General features: G+C 41.0%; 1 protein-coding gene across 4 annotated transcripts in view; it reads left to right on the top strand.

Annotated features, from left to right (window-relative positions):
• The window catches only part of MGAM (maltase-glucoamylase), a 221947-nt gene that overhangs the window by 155684 nt on the left and 39111 nt on the right, over positions 1–27152 (top strand). For all 4 annotated transcript variants that reach the window (XM_029233412.1, XM_029233414.1, XM_029233415.1 and 1 more), the window contains 17 exons: positions 1206–1305; positions 3483–3595; positions 3890–4015; positions 4817–4948; positions 5099–5215; positions 6450–6563; positions 7621–7705; positions 9079–9196; positions 15762–15933; positions 17175–17291; positions 17861–18015; positions 20223–20307; positions 21571–21627; positions 22164–22288; positions 24927–25015; positions 25682–25731; positions 26159–26326. In XM_029233412.1, the coding sequence (XP_029089245.1) occupies positions 1206–1305; positions 3483–3595; positions 3890–4015; positions 4817–4948; positions 5099–5215; positions 6450–6563; positions 7621–7705; positions 9079–9196; positions 15762–15933; positions 17175–17291; positions 17861–18015; positions 20223–20307; positions 21571–21627; positions 22164–22288; positions 24927–25015; positions 25682–25731; positions 26159–26326 (1923 nt within the window). The remainder of the gene's footprint in view (positions 1–1205; positions 1306–3482; positions 3596–3889; positions 4016–4816; positions 4949–5098; positions 5216–6449; positions 6564–7620; positions 7706–9078; positions 9197–15761; positions 15934–17174; positions 17292–17860; positions 18016–20222; positions 20308–21570; positions 21628–22163; positions 22289–24926; positions 25016–25681; positions 25732–26158; positions 26327–27152) is intronic.

The following is a 27152-nucleotide window of genomic DNA, read 5'->3' on the forward strand; positions in this document are numbered from 1 at the left end:
AAGTAAAAAAACAAAATAGTTCGTAAGGAGCAGAGATAGGATCTAATCCCTGGCCATGCTCCTCGCCATACCATAGGCCTATCAGAAAAACAGGAAAGGTGTTGGGTCCGAGCAGCTCATCTGGGATATGGCTGGTGATGCTTGTTTAATAAGGAGCCTTAGATCCTCGCTGCTTGAAGCGTGCAGTATGGGCACCACCGCGTGACAAATTTGGGCTCTCAGCTCCCTCTTCCATCTACTAAATTAGACCCCACACTGAAATGAGGTTCCTTTGTAATTTGTATGCACACCAAATTTTGAGATATGCTGTCCCAGAGCAGTGATTCTCAAACATGATTACACATTGGAATCACCCGGGGAAATTGAACAAACTATCAATGTCTGCTTCTATTCCCAGAGATTCTGTTTTAATTGGGGTGGGATGCGGCCCAGGTTGAGAACTACCGTTCTAAAGTCCAGAAGACCAGCTCAAATTCTAATGTATGCTGTTGTAAAGACTAGAAGACCAGATATCTTAAGTAGAGCTCCATCTAGTTGCAAATTAGAAAGGTGCCTGATTTATATTAGGGCTCGATGGAGTTTTTGCAGATGAGGTTAGGTCAAGACTCTGAGTCAAGGTCAAGCCTCTTTGAGAGAAGAGCTCTTTTTTTTAAAAAAAAAATTTTATTGGAGTATAGTTGCTTTACACTGTTGCGTTAGTTTCAGATGTACGGCAAAGTGATTCAGTTATACATATACATATATTCATTCTTTTCTCATGTAGATTATCACAGAATATTGAGTAGAGTTCTCTGTGCTATACAGTAGGTCCTTTTTAGTTATCTATCTTATATAGTTCACCCCAAGCTCCTGATTTATCCCTACCCCCAACGTGTCCCCTTTGGTAACCGTAAGTTTGTTTTTGATATCTGTAGAGAAGAGCTTTTTTGAACTACAGTTTCAAACCTCCTGTTCTCCCACATCCTAACATATCACAAGTTCTCACATTTCTATTAGATAAATGGTCATAGCTGGCTCATTCTATATGAAAATGCTAATTCACTTGATTAACATCAACCAAGTATAGACCTTATATTAAAAATTTGTGTCTTCTTTGACATGAATTCCTTGTCAATTACTCACATGATTAACATCGATTTCCTAAGCTCTTTCTGGCCATGTGGGGTTTATTTGCAAATTTTTGGTTTTAAATTATCTTTCTGCAGGATGGAACTAACTTGTATGGTGCACAGACATTCTTCCTATGCCTTGAAGATGCTAGTGGATTGTCCTTTGGAGTGTTTCTGATGAACAGCAATGCCATGGGTAAAAGACTAAAGGAATATTCACACACAAGGATGATTTTCAGTCCCTTTCTTACAGCATTATGATAAAGGAATGGCGCCCTTTAGGAATGGCTGAGCCGTAGCTTGGGACCTTGTATGTTCTCTGCTTGTGCCATTCATACTTCATTACCTGTTGACCCATGGAAGCCATGAGTAGAGTCTTCTCTCTTAGCTTACGATTTTCTTGAATCTGGTTGCCTCTGTTGGAGTATTTACTATTATAGTGTTAAAACAGCTAACCCTTTCCTATAATCTGTTCTAAGGCAGTTTCTACCAATTTGTTCTTCTCCTTCCTCAGACTTTCATCCAGTACAGGGGTTAATAAAAGCTCTGGTAAGAAACGGGTAATGGCTCTAATAGCAGGGTGTAACCAAGGAACCACAACTGAGCTGTGAATGTTACATCGAGACATCCAGGGGTAGCAAGGCAAAGTGGAGTGTGAGGGTCAGGCAGAGTACAATCAGATTGTTTAAGACCAAATGGTATAATATCATAGGATTCCAGGAAGTAGCTTGCTTCCTTATCTTTGAAGGTTTTAGATCAGATCAATGATTCTCAACTGTTTTTCTGCTTCCACCAGTAACAACCAATCCCAGGGCAATGAATCAATCCCTACAGGGAAAGAGGAGTTCTGTCAGAATCTCCCAGGGTTGATGGTCAGCACAGGATATTGATCCCCACCCTCTTCTCAACTGGGACTTGATGGACTAGACCAGTACTCCTTAAAGCGTGACCCATGGAGTGTTCAAAGACTGTTTCAGGTCTACAGTAAGATGAGTATAAAATTAAGAGTAAACATTGCTGTAGCGTCCAAGTGCATGTATGAAACTTTTTCTAATAATTCATTTTCATGTTATTTTGCAAAAGTATCAGTTTGCAAAGAACTGGAAATTTAAAAAATAAAGATCTGATCCTTTACCACAGATTGTTTGAGAATCACTCTAAGTGATCTAAGATGATTCTAAGATACCTGATAGTCAAAGAATAGACTGAGATAATACAAGGATTGTACAGTTTCAGGTGGCTGAAAGGAACCAGAAAATAATCTGTGTCAGGCTTAGAGGGAAAAGTCACAGAATCCTAGATACTCCGTGCGAGTTGTTCTTATGCCTGAAGAGTACATTTTAGTCGATCTTGAGACCTTTTGTCCCTAATGCAAATCAAAGCTATGGGGAGACTTCATCTCTGAAAATTGCATGTGGGGCTTAGAGGGATTTTGAATGTGTAGTAACATCTCTGACATCTTTTTAGTTCGGCTCTTGCTTGATGTGAGATCTGCTGAGGCTAGTACCTCCATGTGTCTAGCCAGGTTATGTTCCTGCAATAATGATGGGATATGGGGTGGGAACAGCATATTCTGTAGTTGTGAATGTCAGAGAAGAAAATTTTTTTCTCTGTCCTCTTAGGTTTGGTATTTGGGGGCCTGTGAATCAGTCTAACTAAAGACAGGTTAGCAAGAGAAAAAACTAGGTTTATTTACGTGTGCAACCTGCATATACACAAGAGTGCTCAGTGAGTAACTCAAAGGGGCGGTTAGAATTTGGGACTTAGAAACCATCCTAATAGGGGAAGAAATATACTTAGGATGAAACAAATGGCTTCTTAGAAGAGGTGAGAGGGATAAAGGGCATTTAATGGAACAACAAATGACGTTTTGGAAAGATCAGGGAGCCCTTAGGAGAGTAGTGGGGGCTGGGTGTTCTTGTGTGCTGCCAAGTTATTGTCTCAGAGGAGATTAGTTTTGCTCCAGGGCAGGAGGTTTATGACAGCTGAGTCTGTATGGGAGGCTCTGCTTTCAGGTGGATAAGGGATTTCAGAAACTCAAACTCATTTAGCTTACAATCATTTTTATGCCCCAGTGGCTTATTCTGGACCCCTTCCTGAAACTGGTTGCTTTTTCATGAAATCCTGACACAGCAGTTAAGACACTGCAGTCACCAGTTATGGAAGTCTGTCACAGAACAAATGCTTTGGCCTCTCTTGTGCTGTGAGGGTGGACTTTGATTGTCAGAGTTTGTCCCTTTTTATACAAAAACTGAGGCATTAGGATCACTTAATTAGTGTTCAGATGACTGGTGATCCTCTGGTCTAAAGCTTTGTAATTATTACTCTAGAATAAATTCTAATGTTTATTTGCTTCATTTTTAATCTTTCAAGAGGTTTCCCTCCAGCCCACCCCAGCCGTCACTTACCGCACCACTGGGGGCATTCTCGACTTCTACGTGTTCTTGGGAAACACTCCAGAGCAAGTGGTTCAAGAGTATCAAGAGGTAAACTTATAATGTTATGGTTATGACTGAGGAAATTGTAAATAAGAGCAAAGAAATGTAAATTTAATATGCAAGTGTGACTCACAAACATATGCTATTATAAGTAGCTATTATAAATGTGCTATTACAAATTGATCTGAACCTCAATGATTTATTAAAGGGCCTAGCATTCTAATATTAAGGAAATAGTGTGTTGGAAAGTGGGGTATGTTTTGTGCCCCCAAACTAATGCGTAGAAAAAGTTTTGTTAAAAATATAGTATTTGCTAACTTCCATTTCACATCATTCTTTCAGCTCATTGGACGGCCAGCCCTACCCTCATACTGGGCACTTGGGTTTCATCTCAGTCGTTATGACTATGGAACCCTGGGTAACATGAAAGAAGTCATGGAGAGAAACCGTGCCGCACAGCTGCCTTACGTAAGTAAGGCAGCAAAAAATCCTCCAAAAATAAAAGAATTTCCTTGGGGAATAAGAACAACTCTTTATACTGTCTCCTCCTGAGTTTTTTAAAAAAATATACGACAAAAATATTTTTATATATTCACAATGCTGGACTTTATTGTTGGGCCAACCATTCCTTGAAGGAACTGGTTTTCTTATACTTACTGTATTAATGACATTCTACACAATGCCTTCTTATTTGTATTCTCAAGGCATTTCTTTCCCTAGTTTAAGGGAACAAAAGAATACAGTTTATACATGTAATAAAATATTTTTATGATTTAAGTGGCTAAATTTGAATGTGTCTAGTATATAATGAGTAGCGAGGTCTTACAAGAGATGCAAAGAGAAACACCCAGTAGTCTCTGGAAGAATCCTCTTCTCTCCCTTACCCCATTCCCTTGGAGGCAGACGCTTAGGTCTTGGAGCAAGAGTCAGTTTCATTCTGGGCTCCACTATTTTCATACAAGTAAAATTAGGAAAGAGCAAATGCCAAAGAAGGCTTGAAGTGGAAGAGAAGCAACAATACAAAATGTGGTGTAGTCAAATGCGGGAGAAGTGGGAGAGACAGTCCCTTCTCTCCTTTATCTTGTGGATGACATAGCATTTAGGTAATGGATGTGTTTTGATAGCCTTAGTGATATTTTTTGTAACTGTTGTGGTTTGTTTGTTAGATTGGTTTTCAATGCCGGAGCGCCAGGCAACAAGGTAGGGTGATGCAGCTCATCTGATTCCAGGGGTGGGCTCATAAATTGTGGACGTTGTGTATTCTTTCAGGACGTTCAGCATGCTGATATCGATTATATGCATGAGAGGAAGGACTTCACTTATGATCCAGTAAATTTTAAGGGCTTCCCTGAGTTTGTTAAAGAGTTACACAATAACGGACAAAAATTGGTCATCATTGTGGTATGTGCTGTCCTCTTATTCCCCCACATCAGGTCCTTGCTCTTCCTTGTCATTATGCCTCCTCCCCCTCCCTCATCCCTCAATCCCCAGTTCCCTTTCAGTGCTTCTAGCTCAAAGCTAGGTCCCTCATTGTATTTTTCCCCTTCTTAGGATCCAGCCATCTCCAACATCTCTTCCCCAAGTAATCCCTATGGCCCGTATGACAGGGGTTCAGATATGAAGATATGGGTGAATGCTTCAGATGGAGTGACTCCACTCATTGGGGAGGTATCTTAATGGGGAAGTGGGGGCTGGTGGAGGGGCTGTGGCAGTGTGTGTGTGTGTGTGTGTGTGTGTGTGTGTGTGTGTGTGTGTGTGTCTGTAATTGTTTTGTTTTACATTTTCAGTTGCTTATATATGCTGGGGATCAACTTGCCCTTGTCCTTTCGTCCTCAAATACCTACCAGTCATCCCAGTTCTTACATTCCCTTCACAGAAAAGTCCCTTTAAACAATAGACTTAGATATTGAATGTCCACCTCCTCACCTCACCCCCCATTCACTTTTTTTTTTTTTAATTTATTCATTTTATTTATTTATGTTTGGCTGCGTTGGGTCTTCGTTGCTATGTGCGGGCTTTCTCTAGTTGCGGCGAGCAGGGGCTACTCTTTGTTGCGGTGCGTGGGCTTCTCGTTGCGGTGGCTTCTCTTGTCGCAGAGCATGGGCTCTAGGCACACGGGCTTCAGTAGTTGTGGCACGCAGGCTCAGTAGTTGTGGTGCACAGGCTTAGTTGCTCCGCGGCATGTGGGATCTTCCCAGACCAGGGCTCGAACCCATGTCCCCTGCATTGGCAGGAGGATTCTTAACCACTGCACCACAAGGGAAGTACCCCCCATTCACTCTTCAGCTGACTACAGTCTACTTTCCTCCCCCGTCACTCCACTGATGCTGCTTTGGCACCAGTTACCTCCTAACTGGCAAATCCAATGAAACTATTTCATTCCTCTTCTTACTCAGTTTTTCTGTTATTTGGCAAGTTTGACTAGTTCTTTCTCAAACTTATTTGTCCTTGTTTTCCATGAAGGTGTTATCTGCTGGTTCACTTCTAACACCTCTGCTGACCCGAGTGCCTAGTGTCTGAGAAGAAGTGGATAGGAAGAGAATAGAGAAGAGTAATTGATGGTTAGAACCCATAACTTGTCATGGGTCAGTTGAAATTATACAGTACTCTCCCTCATTTACCATTCCTAGGATTAGGAGTAGAGAAGGTGTGAGGAAAGGGTGAGGCATAGTTGAAGATTAGCAAAGACTTAACCATTTTTTTGAAATAAGTTTTTTCTCAAGTGACTATTTGACTCCTCCTATTTAGTCTAAATATTTAAAGCACTTTACATTCCTAATTGAAAAGGACCTGTGCCTGGGCACCTCTGTTGCCATGATCGTATTAGGAATTTCTTTGTACTCTCTTTTACTCTGCATTCATTTAACTTCCTTTGATCAGTGTTTTTCTTTTCCTCCTGCAGGTCTGGCCGGGAAAAACTGTGTTTCCTGATTACACCAACCCCAAGTGTACTGCTTGGTGGGCAAATGAATGTGAGCTTTTCCACAATCAAGTAGAATTTGATGGAATCTGGATTGTGAGTTCTTAACATTTTGATTACTAGGCGGCTAACATTCAGACTGTGTATCTCTATATCATCGAGTCATGGAGCACAGGGGGAAGAGGAGGAGAGGAAAGCAAGTATGGCAATAATTCTAGGTATTCTCTCTCTTACTATTCAAATAATCTTACCAAAACATGTAGCTTAGACTTCAAAATCAGATTGTTAGAAGTGGAAGAAAGTAAACCGAGATATCTGTTTTTTCCGAGTCTAGCTCTCCTTTTACAAATGAATGAGCTGAAGTAAAAATAGGTCATGCACTCCTTACATTGTCACAAAGTACACAAATTGTTCAATTGCCCCTTCAGGGCTCTTTCACTCGGACGTGTTGGATAAACTGATCAAAGCCAAAGTACTCAAGTGAGCGACAGAACTGTGGCTGCAGAAAGGACAAATGTCTCACATGATGTCAAATGAAAACAAATGCAAAGCAGCAGGTGTCTGGCACAATTTACAGAGCTCTAGAGTTGAACTTTTTTCTGTTTATAAGAGAAGGTAGAAAATGCAAATACAAAGAGCTAAACAGATGAGGAGAGCTAAAGTGATATCAACCAAAGACATCTACCATCAATATTTCAGTATGCATGTTTCCAGAGCCCTCACTTGCACAGCTGTGGGTACATGCTTGTTCTCTCACTCTCTCTGCATATGTTTGTATTATATATGTATATGCATTTATATGTGTGTGTATTCATAGCTATATTTGAATATTTAGAGAATGTATGAGTTGATATACATGGGACCATATAAATTGAAATATTTTTCACCTAATATTTTTGGAAATTTTTCATTTTCAATGATTATATACATATATCATTTTGAAGGGATTTTAAGAACCTTCTCCACAAAGCCTTCAATGGGTAGAGAAGGCAGGACAGGAACATCTATTTCTCTCCTTAACATAAGAACCTCGTTAAAAAAAGAAATATCTAGAATCATTTCTCTGAGTCCTAAAAAAAAAGAAAGACACCATCAGTACAACATACGAGGATATGTTACTTTTTCTTAATAGTCTTTGTTCTTTGTCTTCTAGGATATGAATGAAGTCTCCAACTTCGTGGATGGTTCAGTTTCAGGATGTTCCACAAACAATCTAAATTATCCCCCATTCACTCCCAGTAAGTGCTGATTAGTTTGATTAAAATGGCAATGAATATCTGGTATTTTAAATTCATAAGGATATATATGAATAACCTGGCAAGGGATTTTTTACATAAATTGCATAGGAGAAGGAAAATGTGGGTACTATATAAAGAAAACTAGGAAAGAAAATCAAAACACTCTATGCTTTCCTAAATGAGGCGTAAATTCAAAAGGGGCAATCAATCTAGTCCTTCTACCTACATCTGAGCTGTTTCTGTTCCAGAGAAGATATGGTGCAGAAGCCAGAGGTTAGTGGTTAGTTCATTTTCCTCTCAAGTGTGTACCCAAATAGGTTAGGGCTAACCAGAGAGAGACTAGGTAACCAGGTTAGGTCTTCATATGAAGGTCAAGTCTGGTAATGTCAAGAAGAACAGATGTCAGTGAAGAACAGATTTGGACCATAAAATGAAAGGAAGCCAGAACCCATTGGTGGGGTGGGAGGGAAGAGGGGGGCAGGTCAACATCAGAGTCAGTGAGTATGATGCTAGTGAGTTCTGACTGAACTTTGAACAACAGTGTATCCCAGGGTGTGGCCCTGGAATCACAGCATTTATTGTAGTTTGAAGAAATCTAGAGGCTCACAGATAAATTGTATCTTGATTAAGAAAGGAATGAGCTGCTAGAATTATAGCATCTTATGAAAACTTCCAGTCTGATGGAAAAATAGGAAATTAGGGCAGTTGGGTCAGGATCAAATGCTGAGAGACTCAGATGGGAGGCTTCATTCTTTTGGTGATAGAAACTATTTAAGTTTTAGAGGGAAACATAACAGTCAAATGGTTTTAGAAATATTGGTCTGGCATTAATGTGTGCTTCTAATATGAATTAGAAGATCAGTAGATCAGAGTTAAATAAGCCATTAAGAAAACAATTGCAATGGTCAAGACAAAGGTAATTTGGATCTGAACCATAGTGGTGCAAGGGGAGCAGAAAAGATTGGATGAATGAAAGAGAGATTGGTCAATCATCCCTTATGACAGCTTAGAGAAAGGGTGAGAAATTAATTTACACTTTCATCTAATATTTTTATTCTTGGACCACTTAATTTAGCTCAGTTTGAAGACTTCAGATCTAACTTCAAGTCTGACTAGATCCACTTACTTCCAAATACTTGCCTCTGGTCACCTGTGCACCTAGGTGGGAGAATGTGTATGGGTCAGCACAATTTTTTTATATATCAGAGAAACTACTGAAAGTATATATCCTTCTGATAGTGAGGAAGCTGTATGATCATTTCCAGGATGGCCACAAAAAATGCCTGCCTAGGGAGCCACAATTTCAGGAGATAGTCGAGAAACAGGGAATATGCATCTCAGGCTCTCATTGACTGATCCCTCTTTTGTCGTAGGAATCCTGGATGGGTACCTGTTCTGCAAGAGTCTCTGCATGGATGCAGTACAGCACTGGGGCAAGCAATATGATGTCCACAATCTGTATGGCTACTCCATGGCAATTGCCACAGCAGAGTAAGGCCATTATTGCTATGGACTTAATATATGATCAGATTTACTTAATACATGATCAAATTCTTAGTCTCACTAGATGCCAGTTGCCAGTGTGTTATTTTTAAGAACTCAGCAAGGGAGATTGGTTCAAGATGGCAGAGTAGAAGGACGTGTGCTCACTTCCTCTTGCAAGGGCATCAGAATCACAACTAACTGCTGAACAATCATTGACAGGAAGACACTGGAACTCACCAAAAAAGATACCCCACATCCAAAGACAAAGAAGAAGCCTCAATGAGACAGTAGGAGGGACGCAATCACAATAAAATCAAATCCCATAACCACTGGGTGGGTGACTCACAAACTGGAGAGCATTTATACCACAGAAGTACACCCACTGGAGTGAAGGTTCTGAGCCCCACGTCAAGCTTCCGAAGCTGGGGGTCTGGCAATGGGAGGACGAATTCCCAGAGAATCAGACTTTGCAGGCTAGTGGGATTTGATTGCAGGACTTTGACAGGACTGGGGGGAACAGAGACTCCAGTCTTGCAGGGCACACGCAAAGTAGTGTGTGTATCAGGACCCAGGGGCAAGGAGCAGTGACCCCATAGGAGACTGAACCAGACTTACCTGCTAGTGTTGGAGGGTTTCCTGCAGAGGTGGGTGGCAGCTGTGGCTCACCACAGGGACTAGGACACTGGCAGCAGAAGTTCTGGGAAGTACTCATTGGCTTGAGCCCTCCCGGAGTCCACCATTAGCCCCACCAAAAAGCCTGTAGTCTCCAGTGCAGGGTCACCTCAGGTCAAACAACCAAAAAGGAGGGAACTCAGCCCCACCCATCAGCAGACAAGCAGATTAAAGTTTTACTGAGCTCTGTCCACCAGAGCAAAACCCAGCTCAGCCCACCACCAGTCCCTCCCATCAGGAAGCTTGCACAAGCCTCTTAAGATAGCCTCATCCACCAGAGGGCATACAGCAGAAGCAAGAAGAACTACAATCCTGCAGCCTGTGGAATGAAAACCACATTCACAGAAAGACAGACAAAATGAAAAGGCAGAGGACCATGTACCAGATGAAGGAACAAGATAAAAACCCAGAAAAACAACTAAATGAAGTGGAGATAGGGAACCTTCCAGAAAAAGAATTCAGAATAATGATAACGAAGATGATCCAGGACCTTGGAAAAAGAATGGAGGCAAAGATCGAGAAGATGCAAGAAATGTTAAAAAAAGACCTAGAAGAATTAAAGAACAAATAAACAGAGATGAACAATACAATAATTGAAATGAAAAATACACTAGAAGGAATGAATAGCAGAATAACTGAGGCAGAAGAACGGATAAGTGACCTGGAAGGCAGAATGGTGGAAATCACTGCTGCAGAACAGATTAAAGAAAAAAGAATGAAAAGAAATGAAGACAGCCTAAGAGACCTCTGGGACAACATTAAACGCACCAACATTCGCATTATAGGGGTCCCAGAAGGAGAAGAGCAAGAGAAAGGACCCAAGAAAATATTTGAAGAGATCATAGTCGAAAACTTCCCTAACATGGGAAAGGAAATAGCCACCCAAGTCCAGGAAGTGCAGAGAGTCCCAGGCAGGATAAACCCAAGGAGAAACACACTGAGACACATAGTAATCAAACTGACAAAAATTAAAGACAGAGAAAAATTATTAAAAGCAACAGGGGAAAAACAACATACAAGGGAACTCCCATTAAGGTTAACAGCTGATTTCTCAGCAGAAACTCTACAAGGCAGAAGGGAGTGGCACCGTATATTTAATGTGATGAAAGAGAAGAAACTACAACCAGGATTACTCTACCTGGCAAGGATCTCATTCAGATTCGATGGAGAAATCAAAAGCTTTACAGACAAGCAAAAGCTAAGATAATTCAGCACCACCAAACCAGGTCTACAACAAATGCAAAACGAACTTCTCTAAGTGGGAAACAGAAGAGAAGGAAAGGACCTACAAAAACAAACTCAAAACAATTAAGAAAATGGTAATAGGAAAATACATATCGATAATTACCTTAAATGTAAGTGGATTAAGTGCTCCAACCAAAAGACACAGGCTCCCTGAATGGATACAAAAACAAGACCCATATATATGCTGTCTACAAGAGACCCACTTCAGACCTAGGGACACATACAGACTGAAAGTGAAGGGATAGAAAAAGATATTCCATGCAAATGGAAATCAAAAGAAAACTGGAGTAGTAATACTCATATCAGATAAAATAGACTTTAAAATAAGAATGTTACAAGAGACAAGGAAGGACACTACATAATGATCAAGGGATCAGTCCAAGAAGGAGATATAACAATTGTAAAAATATATACACCCAACATAGGAGCACCTCAATACAAAAGGCAAATGCTAACAGCTATAAAAGAGGAAATTGACAGTAACACAATAATAGTGGGGGACTTTGACACCTCACTTATAACAATGGACAGATCATCCAGATAGAAAATTAATAAGGAAACACAAGCTTTAAATGATACAACAGACCAGATAGGTTTAATTCATATTTATAGGACAGTCCATCCCAAAACAGCAGATTACCCTTTCTTCTCAAGTGCACATGGAACATTTTCCAGGACAGATCATGTCTGGGGTCATAAATCAAGCCTCAGTAAATTTAAGAAAAATTGAAATCATATCAAGCATCTTTTCCGACCACAACGCTATAAGATTAGAATTAAATTACAGGGGGAAAATGTAAAAAACACAAACACAGGGAGGCTAAACAATACATTGCTAAATAACCAAGAGATCACTGAAGAAGTCAAAGAGGAAACCAAAAAATGCCTAGAGACAAATGACAATGAAAACACGACAAACCAAAACCTATGGGATGCAGCAAAAGCAGTTCTAAGAGGGAAGTTTATAACAATACAGTCCTACCTCAAGAAACAAGAAAAATCTCAAATAAACAATCTAACCCTACACATAAAGGAACTAGAAAAAGAAGAGCAAACAAAACCCAAAGTTAGTAGAAGGAAAGAAATCATACATATCAGAGCAGAAACAAATGAAATAGAAACAAAGAAAACAATAGCAAAGATCAATAAAACTAAAAGCTGGTTCTTTGAGAAGATAAACAAAATTGATAAACCATTAGCCAGACTCAACAAGAAAAAGAGGGAGAGGACTCAAATCAATAAAATTAGAAATGAAAAAGGAGAAGTTACAACAGACACTGCAGAAATACAAAGCATCCTAAGAGACTACTACAAGCAACTCTGTGCCAATAAAATGGACAACCTGGAAGAAATGGACAAATTCTTAGAAAGGTATAACCTTCCAAGACTGAACCAGGAAGAAATAGAAAATATGAACAGACAAATCACAAGTAATGAAATTGAAACTGTGATTAAAAATTTTCCAACAAACAAAAGTCCAGGACCAGGTGGCTTCACAGGTGAATTCTATCAAACATTTAGAGAAGAGCTAACACCCATCCTTCTCAGATTCTTGCAAAAAATTGCAGAGGAATGAACACTCCCAAACTCATTCTATGAGGCCACCATAATCCTGATACCAAAACCAGACAAAGATACTACAAAAAAAGAAAATTACAGACCAATATCACTGATGAATATAGATGCAAAAATCCTCAACAAAATACTAGCAAACAGAATCCAACAACACATTAAAAAGATCATACACCATGATCAAGTAGGATTTATCCCAGGAATGCAAGGATTCTTCTTGATATATGCAAATCAATCAATGTGATACACCATATTAACAAATTGAAGGATGAAAACCATATGATCATCTCAATAGATGCAGAAAAAGCTTTTGACAAAATTCAGCACCCATTTATGATAAAAGCTCTCCAGAAAATGGGCCTAGAGGGAACCTACTTCAACATAATAAAGGCCATATATGACAAACCCACAGCCAACATCATTCTCAGTGGTGAAAAACTGAAACCATTTTCTCTACTATTATGAACAAGACAAGGTTGCCCACTCTCACCACTATTATTCAACAGTTTTGGAAGTTTTAGCCACAGCAATCAGAGAAGAAAAAGAAATAAAAGGAATACAAATTGGAGAAGAAGAAGTAAAATTGTCATTGTTTGCAGATGACAAGATACTATACATACAGTATCCTAAAGATGCTTCCAGAAAACTACTAGAGCTAATCAATGAATTTGATAAAGTAGCAGGATACAAAATTAATGCACAGAAATCTCTTGCATTCCTATACACTAACAACAAAAAATCTGAAAGAGAAATTTAGGAAATGTTTACCATTTACCATTGCAACAAAAAGAATAAAATATCTAGGAATAAACCTACCTATGGAGACAAAAGACCTGTATGCAGAAAGCTATAAGACACTGATGAAAGAAATTAAAGACAATACAAACAGATGGAAAGATATACCATGTATTTGGATCGGAAGACTCAACATTGTGAAAATGACTATACTATCCAAAGCAATCTGCAGATTCAGTGCAATCCCTATCAAACTACCAATGGCATTCTTCACAAAACTAGAACAAAAAATTGCATAATTTGTATGGAAACACAAAAGACCTTGAGTAGTCAAAGCAGTATTGAGAAAGAAAAACGGAGCTGGAGGAATTAGGCTCCCTGCCTTCAGACTATACTACAAAGCTACAGTGATGAAGACAGTATGGTACTGGCACAAAAACAGAAATAGAGATCAATGGAACAGGATAGAAAGCCCAGAGATAAACCCACACACCTATGGTCAACTAATTTATGACAAAGGAGGCAAGGATATACAATGGAGAAAAGACAGCCTCTTCAATAAGTGGTGCTGGGAAAACTGGACAGGTACATGTGAAAGAATGAAATTAGAACACTCCCTAACACCATACACAAAAATAAACTCACAATGGATTAAAGACCTAAATGTAAGACAAGACACTGTAAAAATCTTAGAGGGAAACATAGGAAGAACACTCTTTGACATAAATCACCGCAAATTATTTTTCACCCATCTCCCAGAGTAATGGAAATAAAAACAAAAATAAACAAATAGGACCTAATGAAACGTAAAAGCTTTTGCACATCAAAGGAAACTATAAACAAGACAATAAGACAGCCCTCAGAATGGGAGAAAATATTTGCAAACGAATCAACAGACAAAGGATTAATCTCCAAAATACATAAACAGCTCATGCAGCTCAATATTAAAAAAAGAAACAACCCAATCCAAAATGGGCAGAAGACCTAAATAGACATTTCTCCAAAGAAGACATACAGATGGCCAAGAGGCACATGAAAAGCTGCTCAAAATCTCTAATTATTAGAGAAATGCAAATCAAAACTACAATGAGGTATCACCTCACACCATTTAGAATGGGCATCATCAGAAAATTTACAAACAACAGATGCTGGAGAGGGTGTGGAGAAAAGGGAACCCTCTTGCACTGTTGGTGGGAATGTAAATTGATACAGCCACTATGGAGAACAGTATGGAGGTTCCTTAAAAAACTAAAAATAGAATTACCATATGACCCAGCAATCCCACTAGTGAGCCTTTACCCAGAGAAAACCATAATTCAGAAAGACACATGCACCCCAATGTTCTTTGCAGCACTATTTATGATAGCCAGGTCATGGAAGCAACCTAAATGCCCATCAACAGACGAATGGATAGAGAAGATGTGGTGCATATATACAATGGAATATTACTCAGCCATAAAAAAGAACGAAATTGGGTCATTTGTTGAGACGTGGATGGACCTAGAGACTATCATACAGAGTGAAGTAAGTCAGAAAGAGAAAAATATCATATATTAACGCATATATGTTGAATCTAGAAAAATGGTACAGATGAAGACACATATAGAGAACAAATGTATGGACACCAAGGGGGGAAGGCAGGGTGGTGGTGGTGGGATGAATTGGGAAGTTGGGATGGACATGTATACACTGATGTGTATAAAATAGATAACTAATAAGAACTTGCTATATTAAAAAAAAATAAACCAGCAATACAGAAAAAAGAATGTAAAAACAAAATTCGGCAAGATAAGTATGGTTGTTATTATTGAATGAATGAAGAAAATCCTGGTCACATTGGGAGGAAGGAATCTAATAAGTATTTGTGTACTGTGTATAATGAAAGAAAGAATGAATAAATGAATGAATGAAAGGTTGGAAGAAAGGGAAGTAATTTGACCAAGGTGAAACAGCTAATAAAATGTAAGAGCAAAATTTGGATTCATTTCTGCATGAGTCCAAGGCCCATGTATTTTCCTCTCTGCCATACTGTTATAGACTGGTGTATGGAGGGTTAAGTAACTTATAGACTTCATGTGCTTTGGGGTTTTAGGTACTGGCTCAGTATCCTTCTACTGAACTTTGAAATTATGGAGTTAATAATGTACATAAAATGCCTAAAACAAAACAAAATATAAACATACTCAATGGTACAGTCTGCTCCCAACAGCAACTGTAACTCTACAGGAGAGAACTAGAAGGGAAGAGTGCGGTATTAACTTGAGATCCTCGATATTATCACTCTATCCTCTGGGCTAAGGCACGCTAAGGTCACACATTGACTCCCTAAGTCTCTCTCCCTCTCTAGAGCTGTCAAGACTGTGTTCCCTAACAAGAGAAGCTTCATTTTAACCCGTTCTACCTTTGCGGGGTCTGGCAAGTTTGCAGCCCACTGGTTAGGAGACAACGCAGCCACCTGGAATGACCTTCGATGGTCCATCCCTGGCATGCTCGAGTTCAGCCTTTTTGGTATCCCAATGGTGAGTCCACATCCCAGTCCCCAGAATGCCTCATGCTAGAAGTTTTTCAAATGATAAAGCTCCCCTCTACTGCCCTCCATGGCCCAGGGATTTAAAGTCTGGAGGGTTATGTGCTTCATCCACATCAGTATGACACTGATACCACGACATTCTCTCCTGTACTGCCTTATAAGGATAGAAGGTGCAAGCTTGAAGTGATAGTGTTGGAATGTTTTTTTTTTAAGTACAACATACACACAAAAAAGTGCACATGTCCTTAAGGTTACAATTGGCATCTTTTAGTTAAATTCAGCATATCTGTTTATTGAGCTCTTACTTCGAGCAAGGCATTGAGCTAGGTATGCATGGTGAGGGTGGAGAAAAACATAAATACAGTAACAGAAACACCTTCCGCACATCCCCAAAGTCTCTCTCTCTCTCTCTCTCTCTCTCTCTCCACACACACACACACACATAATTATGACAAGCTAGGGTAAAAGTGCAAACAGGAACATATCATTTAAATGTTAAAAGAAATCCTGAGAAAAGTACTTAACAACTGTAACAAGATTACAAGGAAAAATGGGAGTCCTGGGAGGGAGTAAATAGTAACTTCATGCAAAAGATGGCACTTGAGTTTAACCTTGAAAGTGGGTATGTTTTATCAGACTGATGGGGGGGAGGTCATTTTAAGACTGAGAAATTTTAAGACTGAGACCAGCAAGGGGCAGAATTTGAGTGTCCCTAAGGATTGGAGTGTAGGACTGAAATGAGAAATGATGCTGGAAAGGTGGGTTGGAACCAGGTTTTGAGGTGCTAGTAGGGCAGGCAACAGGAGACCCTGGGGATTTTTGAATAGATGAATGACCTGATCAGAATTAGGCTTTGGAAAATTAATTCTCCTAGTGCTGTGGTCAAAGTAATAATATCAATGGTATTTCTAGTTGCTATTCACCAAAAAACTATTGTGCATCAAGTGTTTTACTTCCATTATCTCATTTACTAAAACCCTAGAGTGCCCACTTTAACAAAATGAGGAAACTGAGGCACAGAAGGGTTAAGTAATTCATTTGCATTCACCTGGCAGTACAGAGTGGACATAGCATTTAGCCCAGTTCCATCACACAGAAGTAGCCTTCTCAGGAAGAGGTTAGTACAGCCAAGTACAGCTGGTAGGTCCCTGGTAGAAAGCAAAGCCCAGGAGCAGGGGGTGGTAATGGAAGTGAGGTACACATGCCGTCGCTGTCTGTGTGTCCTTCCAGGTGGGTTCTGACATATGTGGCTTTACATTGGATGCTCCCGAAGAGCTCTGCAGGAGGTGGATGCAGCTGGGAGCATTCTATCCATTTTCCAGGAATCACAATGGCCAAGGCTACAAGGTAAGTCTCCCAGGAAACATGATCAAAATAGACTTGGCATACATTAGGACTGGGTCTACCTGCATCCTGTCCGAGAAATCTGTTGAGCCAGCTTCCTACCTGGTGCTTCACTTAGGCTGATTGGGACCGCCGTTTGCAATGAACCAGGACTCATGATGCACCACTAAAATGCCCTCTGCTGACACAGCCCCTGCTATCTCTACCGCGGCAGTCAAGGAGATGGCGAGTGTGTGAAGGTTTTTAATCAAACCTTTATACACTTTATTTGCATTGCTCATTTTGTAGTGAAAATCAAATGAGGAAATACTTCAAAGTTATTTAAATGGCAGTCTACTGAGAGCACCCATAGAATGAATGAGGGGGATGCAGTGCAGGGTGAAGAATGGCCACTTAACTTGGTGGAATGATCTCCCTTTGCCCAACCCTACTGCTCAGAGGCAAAGTTTGCAAGGTAGGCCCCAGGTCTTGCAGGAACAAAACTCTTGGTTGTGATGAATGGGGTCTGATATCTCCAGAGGCTTTTCTTATTTGTAGCCAGGTGTCAATTGCAACCTCTTGTTTCTTCCCAGGCCCAGGATCCTGCCTCCTTTGGAGCTGACTCTCTGCTGTTGAATTCCTCCAGGCACTACCTTACCATCCGCTATGCTCTATTGCCCTATCTCTACACCCTCTTCTACCGTGCTCACAGCCAGGGGGACACGGTGGCCAGGCCCCTTCTGCATGAGTAAGTTCACCTAGCCCAAAGGAATTTTGTTAATGTAACTGGGTGACATTGACTGTATCATCAAATATAAGAGTGAAGGGACTTCCCTGGTGGTCCAGCGGGTAAGACTCTGCACTCCCAATGAAGGGGGCCTGGGTTCAATCCCTGGTCGGGAAACTAGATCCTGCATGCAAGTCAAAACCAAGAATTCTCACTCAACTAAGAGTCTACATGCCGCAACGAAGATCCCGTGAGCTGCAACTAAGACCGGCAGCATCCTAAATGAATAAACAAATATTAAAAAAATAATGAGTGGGGCTTCCCTGGTGGTGCAGTGGTTGAGAGTCCGCCTGCCGATGCAGGGGACACGGGTTCGTGCCCCGGTCCGGGAGGATCCCACATGCCACGGAGCGGCTGGGCCCGTGAGCCATGGCCTCTGAGCCTGCGCGTCCGGAGCCTGTGCTCCACAACGGGAGAGGCCGCAACAGTGAGAGGCCCGCGTACTGCAAAGAAAATGAGTGAAATTAAAACAATCCAAACAGTTACTCAGATATATTTTTTTAACTTGAATAACGAGTTGGTATTTGCAAGGCTATTGCTGCCTATGTACTATTTTAGGAATATTTAAGTATTATAGCCTGTTCCCTTTTGGGGAGACAACTAGACTAAAAGTTGTGGAATTTGGGGTCTTTGTTCCACCAACTAACTCTATACCTTAGACAAATCGTTTAAGTTCTTTCATCCTTAGTTTCTTTAACCTTAATTTAAAGGATTTGATAGCTTGAACCTGATGGTCGCTTTTGTAATGCACCATGTTCCAGCTCTAGGTCATTTACATACTAATAAGAATAGTATGGAGGATTTTCCTGAATTCAGAATTTTTATTGTCAGCCAATGAGTATCTCTAATTTGACTCTAAAAAAAGAACACTTAAGAGACTTTCCTTAAAGCTGGCCACTTAGTATGAACTGATGCCTCTATAATATTAGCCGGCAAATAGTTCTGGGGTTTCCAGGCAATCCTGTTTCGGGGCTGGAATCTCGGGGAAGCTGCTGTGAGGCACCGGGGAAATTTAAGCTTGGTGGAGATTTGTAGTAGGAGAGGGTGTGTCCTCGCTTCCTAGCTAATGCTGTGGGACCCTCTGGTGGCTGCAGAGTGAGTAGCTCTGCAGTGGGGTTTGCTTTCTTATGACCGGCCCTGGCAGAATAAGGAGCCGGAAGCCTTGTTTAGAAACCCGAGGATTGAAGATGGTGCTGGGAAGTATACGGAACTGGCTTGAGACGGAGGCTGTGATTTAGGCGAGGACCCTGCCCCAGTCGCTCATGCCTTTGATAGCATTTCTCAGGGCTTGAACAGTGGGAACAGTAATGCTCTGTGTACATGATGCAAAAAAAAAAAAAAAAGCATGAAAATAGAGATATTAGGTTGAACTATGTTTGATGCTATGTAGATAAAAGCCTCAACCAGTTTTATTGGTTGGCTTTTAAGTGAATTCATTCTAACAGTTTTGAGCACAGATATTCTGAAAGTCAAAGTGCTTGGATATTGGAGGATATACTTGCTGGACATCAATGGGGGCATCTTTGAGGTCTATGTTGGTCATATCATAGAAAAAGAAAAAAGTAACCCAGGTCTCGCTTATTAAAAATTAACAAAATAATTTTATAGTCTACGAAAAAGAGACTTTTTCTTGTCAAAATCAAAATACAGTTAATTCCCTTCTGTGTCTGACATTTTAGGCCCTCAGGCATATATTATTATAATATATATTATATATTCATTATTGTGGGTAAGTTCTTGCTATCTCCCAGAATTCTCTATTAAAGGTAGGTATCCTAAAAGAGAAAAGAGTAAAGTTTTTGTCTGCTTTTTTTGGGTGATCAGATCTAGTTCCTTTTGGATAGTCAGCTGAAGTTTTAAAATGTCTTGCTTGTTTTACTTATTTTTTTAAGGGAGATATGACAAATAGAATTATAGCCTGGAACCTGCCTAGCATAGAGATACTGAAATAGGGACTTCTGTCCAAATTGGGGAAAGAATAGGAGGGTGCAGGGGCTAGGGAAAGTGGATCTGCCTGCAGGAGTGGGGAGACAGGGATTGAATAGGTGTCACGGAATAATTTTGGGAATTTGCCCCAGGCAGGGAGCCTGCAAGTTTTAGACAGGCTTGGGGGAGAGCTGCCAGAAAGCACCAGCCCAAATGTCATTGAACATTTCTCTGGTCTCTAGGTTCTACGAGGACAGCAACACTTGGGATGTGCAGCAACAGTTTTTATGGGGGCCCGGCCTCCTCATCACTCCGGTTCTGGCTGAGGCAAGTGTTCCCGTCGAGACACGCTGGTGGTCTCTGGTCTTGCTCCTGGTAACTCCAGACTCCTCTCTTCTTGGAACCATTTGTCCTCTTTCTATTCCAAACCCATTCCCAACATCTGTGGCTGGGGCAGCCTTGAAGACGGTGTGTTGGAGTTTGGGGAAGATGGGTATTTGATGGGTACACATTTTTGTCGCTAGAAGTCTTTTGTCCTTGACCAAGTTTCCAATCAGTATAGAAGCATCTACGGGTGACTCTGGGTTTAAGAATTGTCCTATGTGTTGTCAGATTCTCATAGCAGATCATGACTTGTTCCAGGATGCAGAGGCAGGAGGGAGCAGTGACCCAGCACTCACTCTAAGGTCAGGGTGATCTGGGTGTGTTTGTTGTCTCTGCCACTTGGTACCAGTGCCATCTGGGGGAAATTATGTGCTGCTTCCTCAGCTGTAAGATGAGATAATAATAGTATGTATCACTGGAGAGTATTGGGAAGATTAAATGAGGTACGCAGTGTAAAGCTGGAATTTTTTTTTAATTATTCAAAATCCCACCCTCCAGCCCTGCCTTCTCAAGCCCAGCTTCACAGCACTGATGGCTCACGGCACTTCACTTCCTTTCCTCCAAGCAGAACTTGCCTCTCAACCAGTGAAGGGAGTCCCAGATTTTCCTGGTTCTTGTTTCATCACTTCTATGCACCGTCGTGTCCTTCTTCCTGTTTTCCACCTGGCTGCAGTTGACTCTGCTAACTGGTCTGGTTTGTGTCTAGAGAGGCTGTATTAGTTTCCTGTCGCTGCTGTAACAAACTACCACAAATGCAGTGGCTCATAACAACAAAAATCTATTATCTTACATTTCTGGAGGTCGGAAGCCCAACATGGGGCTCACTGGGCTAAAATCACCATGTTGATGGGGCCGGTTGCTTCTAGAGGCACTAAGGGAGAAATCCATTTCCGTGCCTCTTCCACCTTCTAGAGGCTGCCCGCATTCCTTGTTCTGTCTCCCTGCCTCGCTGTCATCACATCTGCTTCTGTGCCTCTAAAGCTGGAATTTTTACCACAACACCTATTTCAATACTATGATTATTATTCCTAATATGGTTCCATCTGGGATTTTTCTTTGAGTGGCAAGGTTATTGCCTCTGTTAGAAGAAAAGCACAAGTTGGTAGAGAAAAGAAAGGCCATTTATGCATTCTGAGTATGTGATTAAGAAGTTTTATCCCCTTCAGAGGCTGGGCCATAAAGGACAGTAGTTTGTTTTAATTTCAGGGTGCAGAGAAAGTGACAGCATATGTGCCTGATGCCGTCTGGTATGACTATGAGACTGTAAGTAGCTTTGACTTTTCTTAAGCTCTTCAAGCTGCATAGACAAGATACGTCTGGGTAGACAGAAACATCTATCCATGCACTGAGGAATGTTTCTGTCGTGTTTGCAGTGATTTCATAGCAGAGTCAATAAGGTGAGACGAAGTCACTCGACATCAGTCATGATGAAATCTGAAAAAGATACTTTCATATACTTTATTCAGCAGCAAGATAAAGATGGAAGTAGAGTGTCTCATGGGCAAATGTTGGGGCCGATGGACAATTTGAGCCTGGTTATAAGTGAGATTCTTGTTCAGAAAACTATCAGTTTGTATAATGTATGTCAAATAGCCTCAGCGTGATATATGTTCCCCAAGCGCCCAGCTGATCACAAAACCCATTGTTCCTAAATTCTTTTCCTTTTCTTGCTTGATGCCTGACTAGCTAGCAATTCAACTAGGTGGGAGAAGGAAAGAGCTGGAGATAACTCCGCGTGTGGTTAAGAGGTAGCGGTGATGTGCTCATGCCACTGTGTTTGATTTGTCTACGTGCGTCAGGGGGGCCGAGTGAAATGGAGGAAGCAAAAAGTGGAGATGGAACTTCCTGGAGACAAAATTGGACTTCACCTTCGAGGAGGCTACATCTTCCCCACACAGCAGCCAGCCACAACCACTGTGGCCAGGTATAGCATGCCTGGGAGTTTCCTTTAAGGGGGAGGCTGACAAACCTAGTTGTTTCTGTTCCCATCTGTTGCCCATGTAGAAGATGCTGAAGCATTACGTGGAATGTGGGGAGGAAGGGCGTGTGCGTGTGTGTGTGTGCGTGTGTGTGTGTGTGTGTGGTCATCAAACTCTGTTCCCTCGATTTCTGTGGGCCTCTTCTGGGGAAGCTGTGATTTAGAGCTGCATCCAAATGGATTTTGAAAGACCTTAATCCTGTCCTTCCTTAACCCCCCGACTTAACCCCCCCCCCCGAGGGTGGTGAACCTTCCTAGTTTTCCTAGGAATATGTCAGTTTTAGCCCTGAAAGTCTCATGTTTTGGGAAACATCTCAATTCTCAATTCCGGGCAAACGGGGTCTGTTGATCACTCCATCTGCCTTTATCAGACCATCATTCTACCATGCTATGCACTCGACTCCTCATTCTCATTTCTAGGGAGTGGGGTCCACTTTCCACTCCCCTATAATCTCAATTTCCTGTTTCTTTCTTCCCACTGAGCCATTTCTTTCTTGTGATGCAAAACGGGGTTCAAAAATTACTTCCTGTGCACTTCAAATCTCCTTCATGTCACTCATTCTCCTTGATGATTCTTTGATGCTCAAATTATAGACTCCATCTGTACTAAAGAGGCACACATTCACATCTGTGTCTCTAAATGTATTAGCTAATTTGCTTTTAATAGATGTGGTTTTTTGGAGGTTAGAAGTCTTTTTCTTTTGAACCTTCCTTACTGCCATAATTTTTCAAGTTTAAACTTTTGTGATACTGATGGAAAATACTTATATATCCAAATACCACCTGGGTTCCTTTTCTCTAACTATTCAGCTTCATGCTCTTCTGCACACTGATACCAAAATTGTCTTTCCAAAGTGAAGATCTCAATTTGTTGCTTCCCAGGTTAAAGTCTAAATTCTATCATTAGTAGGTTGTTCAAGGCCAATCATAATCTGGTTTCAAGTTAACCTGTGTCTCCTGACACACCTTACCACACACCTATAGAACAGCCATGCCAAAAATCTTGTTATTCTCCAAACATACTCATCTCTTTCCCTGCATCTGGGCTTCAGCACTTCTTACCCTTTTCAACATTCTTTGCCTGATACATTCTTAATCATCTTCCAAATTACACTCTGATTTCATCTGCGAGAAATCTTCCCCAACAATTCCAGCAGAGGGTGTGCTGCCACTTCCAACTCTCTGGTCATTTTTTAATACATTTTTTCCCTTAATATTGTTAAGTATTTCAGTCATAGTTATTCTATACTCTGTAACTGAAAATTCTATTATCTGAAATCCTTAGTGGAATCTAAATCTATTGTTAGTTGTTTTTGCCAACTTTCTTTCATGTTGGCTTGTTACCTCGTGTATTTAGTAATTTTTTGGTTTTTCAAATGTGGCGATCTCAAGGATCCAAATAGGTCTCATTCCCCCAGAGAGGATTAGCCTGCTCTTTGGTCGCAAGCCAGGACTGCTGTCAACTTGGGTTTCACGTTAGCACCCTTCAGGGACCATGTGTTTAATTTATCTAGGGCCAAGTAGTATTGTAGTGGGTGAGCCCTTAAGAGTATGCAGTGTCCTCAAGAATATCTAGGCCACCTACTGCTCCAAGTGTCACTGTGGACTCCTGTAAGGATTTTAACTTTTGTGCCACTCTTTACTTTCTGTTTGGACTCTTTGGTGAATATGTTTAATCTTTCTTACCATATTTAAGGTCATCAATGTCGTTCTGGTCTATTTGTTTTTGTATCTCTTAGACTTCCTAGCAATGAAAGCTACTCAGTACATGCGTGTTAAGTGAAAGCAGGTGATTTTGTTGACCCTGGAACCTGGCTTGCACAGGGCACAGTGGAAGGCTGACCTATGAAAGAATATAATAGGGAGTGTGAGGGATGCAACAGGAGTAGGAAATCGGGAGGTGGTCTAGAGGAGGGGTGGAATAAGGAGAGATTTAAATGCAGTTGCTCCTTCTTTCTCCCTCTTTCTCTATGTGCATCTATTTCAGCATCTTTTGAGTAGTGTTTTGTGTTTTATATTCTGAGTTATAAAGCAGATAATTAGAATGTTCTCTTTTTCTCTCTCGAAATGAACTGATAATAAATAATCAAATTAGGGAAATTGCCATTATATAGATGGACCTTATTGTATTTTCTTGCTTTCTGAGTCAACATGGTTCTTAGGCAGGGAACAAATATATCCCCCTGACTGCAGTTAATACTTCTCCTGCATGTATCAGCTGTAAAATGATTAGGCTGAACCAATTATTGTCTCGGATTTCTTTCTCTTCTAATAGTCTGTATTCAAAATAATAATAGCATCAGCAGGTTTTATTGTAGCTATTGCAGTGATCCTGGTGATTAAATTCTTGCCTCCTTCATAGATGTTTATTGCTAATGTTTGGAGTGTTGCTCTCGCCTGTGACATTACCCATTCTAGAAAGTGATGCCCCTGTTGCTTTTGCCTTTGTGCCTGAAGAAAAGCAGAGCCATCTGCTGCTAGTGACCTGTCCCATTTGAAATCTGATAGACTCCTTCACAGCTCATTTAGCAAAATTCTTTGAGTCCCAAGTCTTTGCCTCTCACATAAATCTTGTTTCTCACAGTCGAAGGAACCCTCTTGGTCTTATCATTGCCCTGGATGACAACAAAGAAGCAAAAGGCGAACTTTTCTGGGATGATGGGGAAACGAAAGGTGAGCACAATGTTGCCGTTTCCAAACCTGCATCCTCGAGTTACTCCTGCTGGTCATTCAGCGGTGGGAGAAATCTCACCAGGCCCAGTAACATTAATCACTCGAGAGGAGAATTTTGATTTCAGTTGTGCTGTTCAGGAATAGTGGTAGTTGGACCACAGGTGGAAGGAAAACACATCTCTACCTCTTAGAATTCTCCCACTGGCCAGCTGCATATATAGGCTCTCATTTTATTATCAAAGGGCACCTGAAAGAAATGTTTTCTAGACTGTTTCTGCCATTCAGTGCACACATCTTCCCTCCAAATACTTATGAACAAACGTGGATGATGTGTAAAACCTACCTGTGCTAGTCAGGCAGTGAGAAGACACCTTTCTAGTGCACCCGAATCTAGCCATGCTTCTTAATCTGTCTCCAATACATTAAAGATTCTTGTGGCTCAAGCTTAGGAAATAGCTTCGCTTGAGGCATATGCCTTGGAAGCACTTGGAAGGGAACCTTTTCAAGGTTAAGGTAGGAAGGAAAAGTGAAAACAGTGTCTTGGCCTTGGACACTCTCTCTCTAATCTTGTCATTCTCAACGTGTAGCTTCAAGGAGTGCCAGGATGAAATCTGTCCTTCTGTAGTGGGCAGGCCAGAGTCTGACTTGTTTTAATCTCACTTTCAGATACTGTGGCCAATAAAGTTTACCTCTTATGTGAGTTCTCCGTCACCCAAGTGAGTAGTATATTTTTATGAATCTTAAGTGTGGGCTTTTGTCTGACCGTTAGCTCATATGTGTTTGTGTATGTGTGTAATTTTATTTGTAGCTTCATTTATGACAATAGGTGACCACATTTCACTTTATGACTTAACACCTAATAATTGAATCATTAATGTTAGTAAAAAGAGGCAAAGATATGGATAAATCAAAGCAGTCTTTTTAAATGAAGTTTTAAAAAATTTCTGTCTCTGTATGTGTGTTTCTCTCTCTCCTTTTTCCGCCCCCCTCAGGGGAAAAATAAGTTTGTACTTGAGCACACATTAGTAGAGACAGCTAAGAGCCATTTGGAGCAGTTTTGAATATCCGGTCTAGGATGAAGTATTGGAGTGATTTGAGAATCTGTGTATTTAAGGCAGATCTTTGTACTTAACTGTTTTGCAGAACCGCTTGGATGTGAAGATTTTGCAATCAACCTACACAGACCCCAATAATTTAGCATTTAAAGAGATTAAAATCCTTGGGACCCAGGAACCTACCAATGTTATAGTGAAACACAACGGTGTCGAAATTCAAGTATCTCCTAATGTCACTTATGATTCTAACCTCCAGGTAAAACCCCATTTTGTTGAGATAGTTTGTAAAGAATTCTTCATCGCTTATGAACCTTCTTGCCAAGGTTGCATGGGTTTCTTTTTTCTTTTTTTTTTTTTTTGCGGTACACGGGCCTCTCACTGTTGCGGCCTCTCCCGTTGCGGAGCGCAGGCTCAGCGGCCATGGCTCACGGGCCTAGCCGCTCCGCGGCATGTGGGATCTTCCCGGACCGGGGCACGAACCCGTGTCCCCTGCATTAGCAGGCGGTCTCTCAACCACTGCGCCACCAGGGAAGCCCTGCATGGGTTTCTGAAGCACCAGAGCACACTCTGAAGACTGGGGTGGGGAGTCAGAGAGTTAGGACAGAAAAAAATAAAGAGTGGGCCAGAGCTGGGATTAACAAAGGAGCTGCTGAGACATGGGAGGAGGTAAACTGGTCCGTTCATCTTTATTCCCTTATCTGTCCCTCAGTCTTCTGTCCTCTCTGACTCGAACAGAAGAAGAGCGAAGTCAGGAGTGTTGGGAACAGGATTGGAGGAAAACCGGGTCTGAAAGCTGCTGATTGATTGATGCTAGAAGGGTTGAGGTGGGAGGTGGGATTCCCATTCACTAAAATTGCGAGGTGCTTTTTGTTTTTTCTTTTACTATATTGAGCTATATAGATTCTCACTCCAACACATACATTTTTAGGAAATATTTTAAGTCAAAGAATTGGATAAGCTTAGCTAATGGCTACTCACTTGGTTAGGTGATAATAATAAAATAATTTTCCTCACTTTTAATGAGGCCTGAAGTTCCTGGTTAGGCTGTAACCAGCTCCTCTGAAATCTCAGTGTTATGAGGA

This window comes from Monodon monoceros, unplaced genomic scaffold (genome assembly GCF_005190385.1).
Source record: "Monodon monoceros isolate NGI ecotype Baffin Bay Population unplaced genomic scaffold, NGI_Narwhal_1 Super_Scaffold_2, whole genome shotgun sequence".
Classification (NCBI taxonomy): domain Eukaryota; kingdom Metazoa; phylum Chordata; class Mammalia; order Artiodactyla; family Monodontidae; genus Monodon; species Monodon monoceros.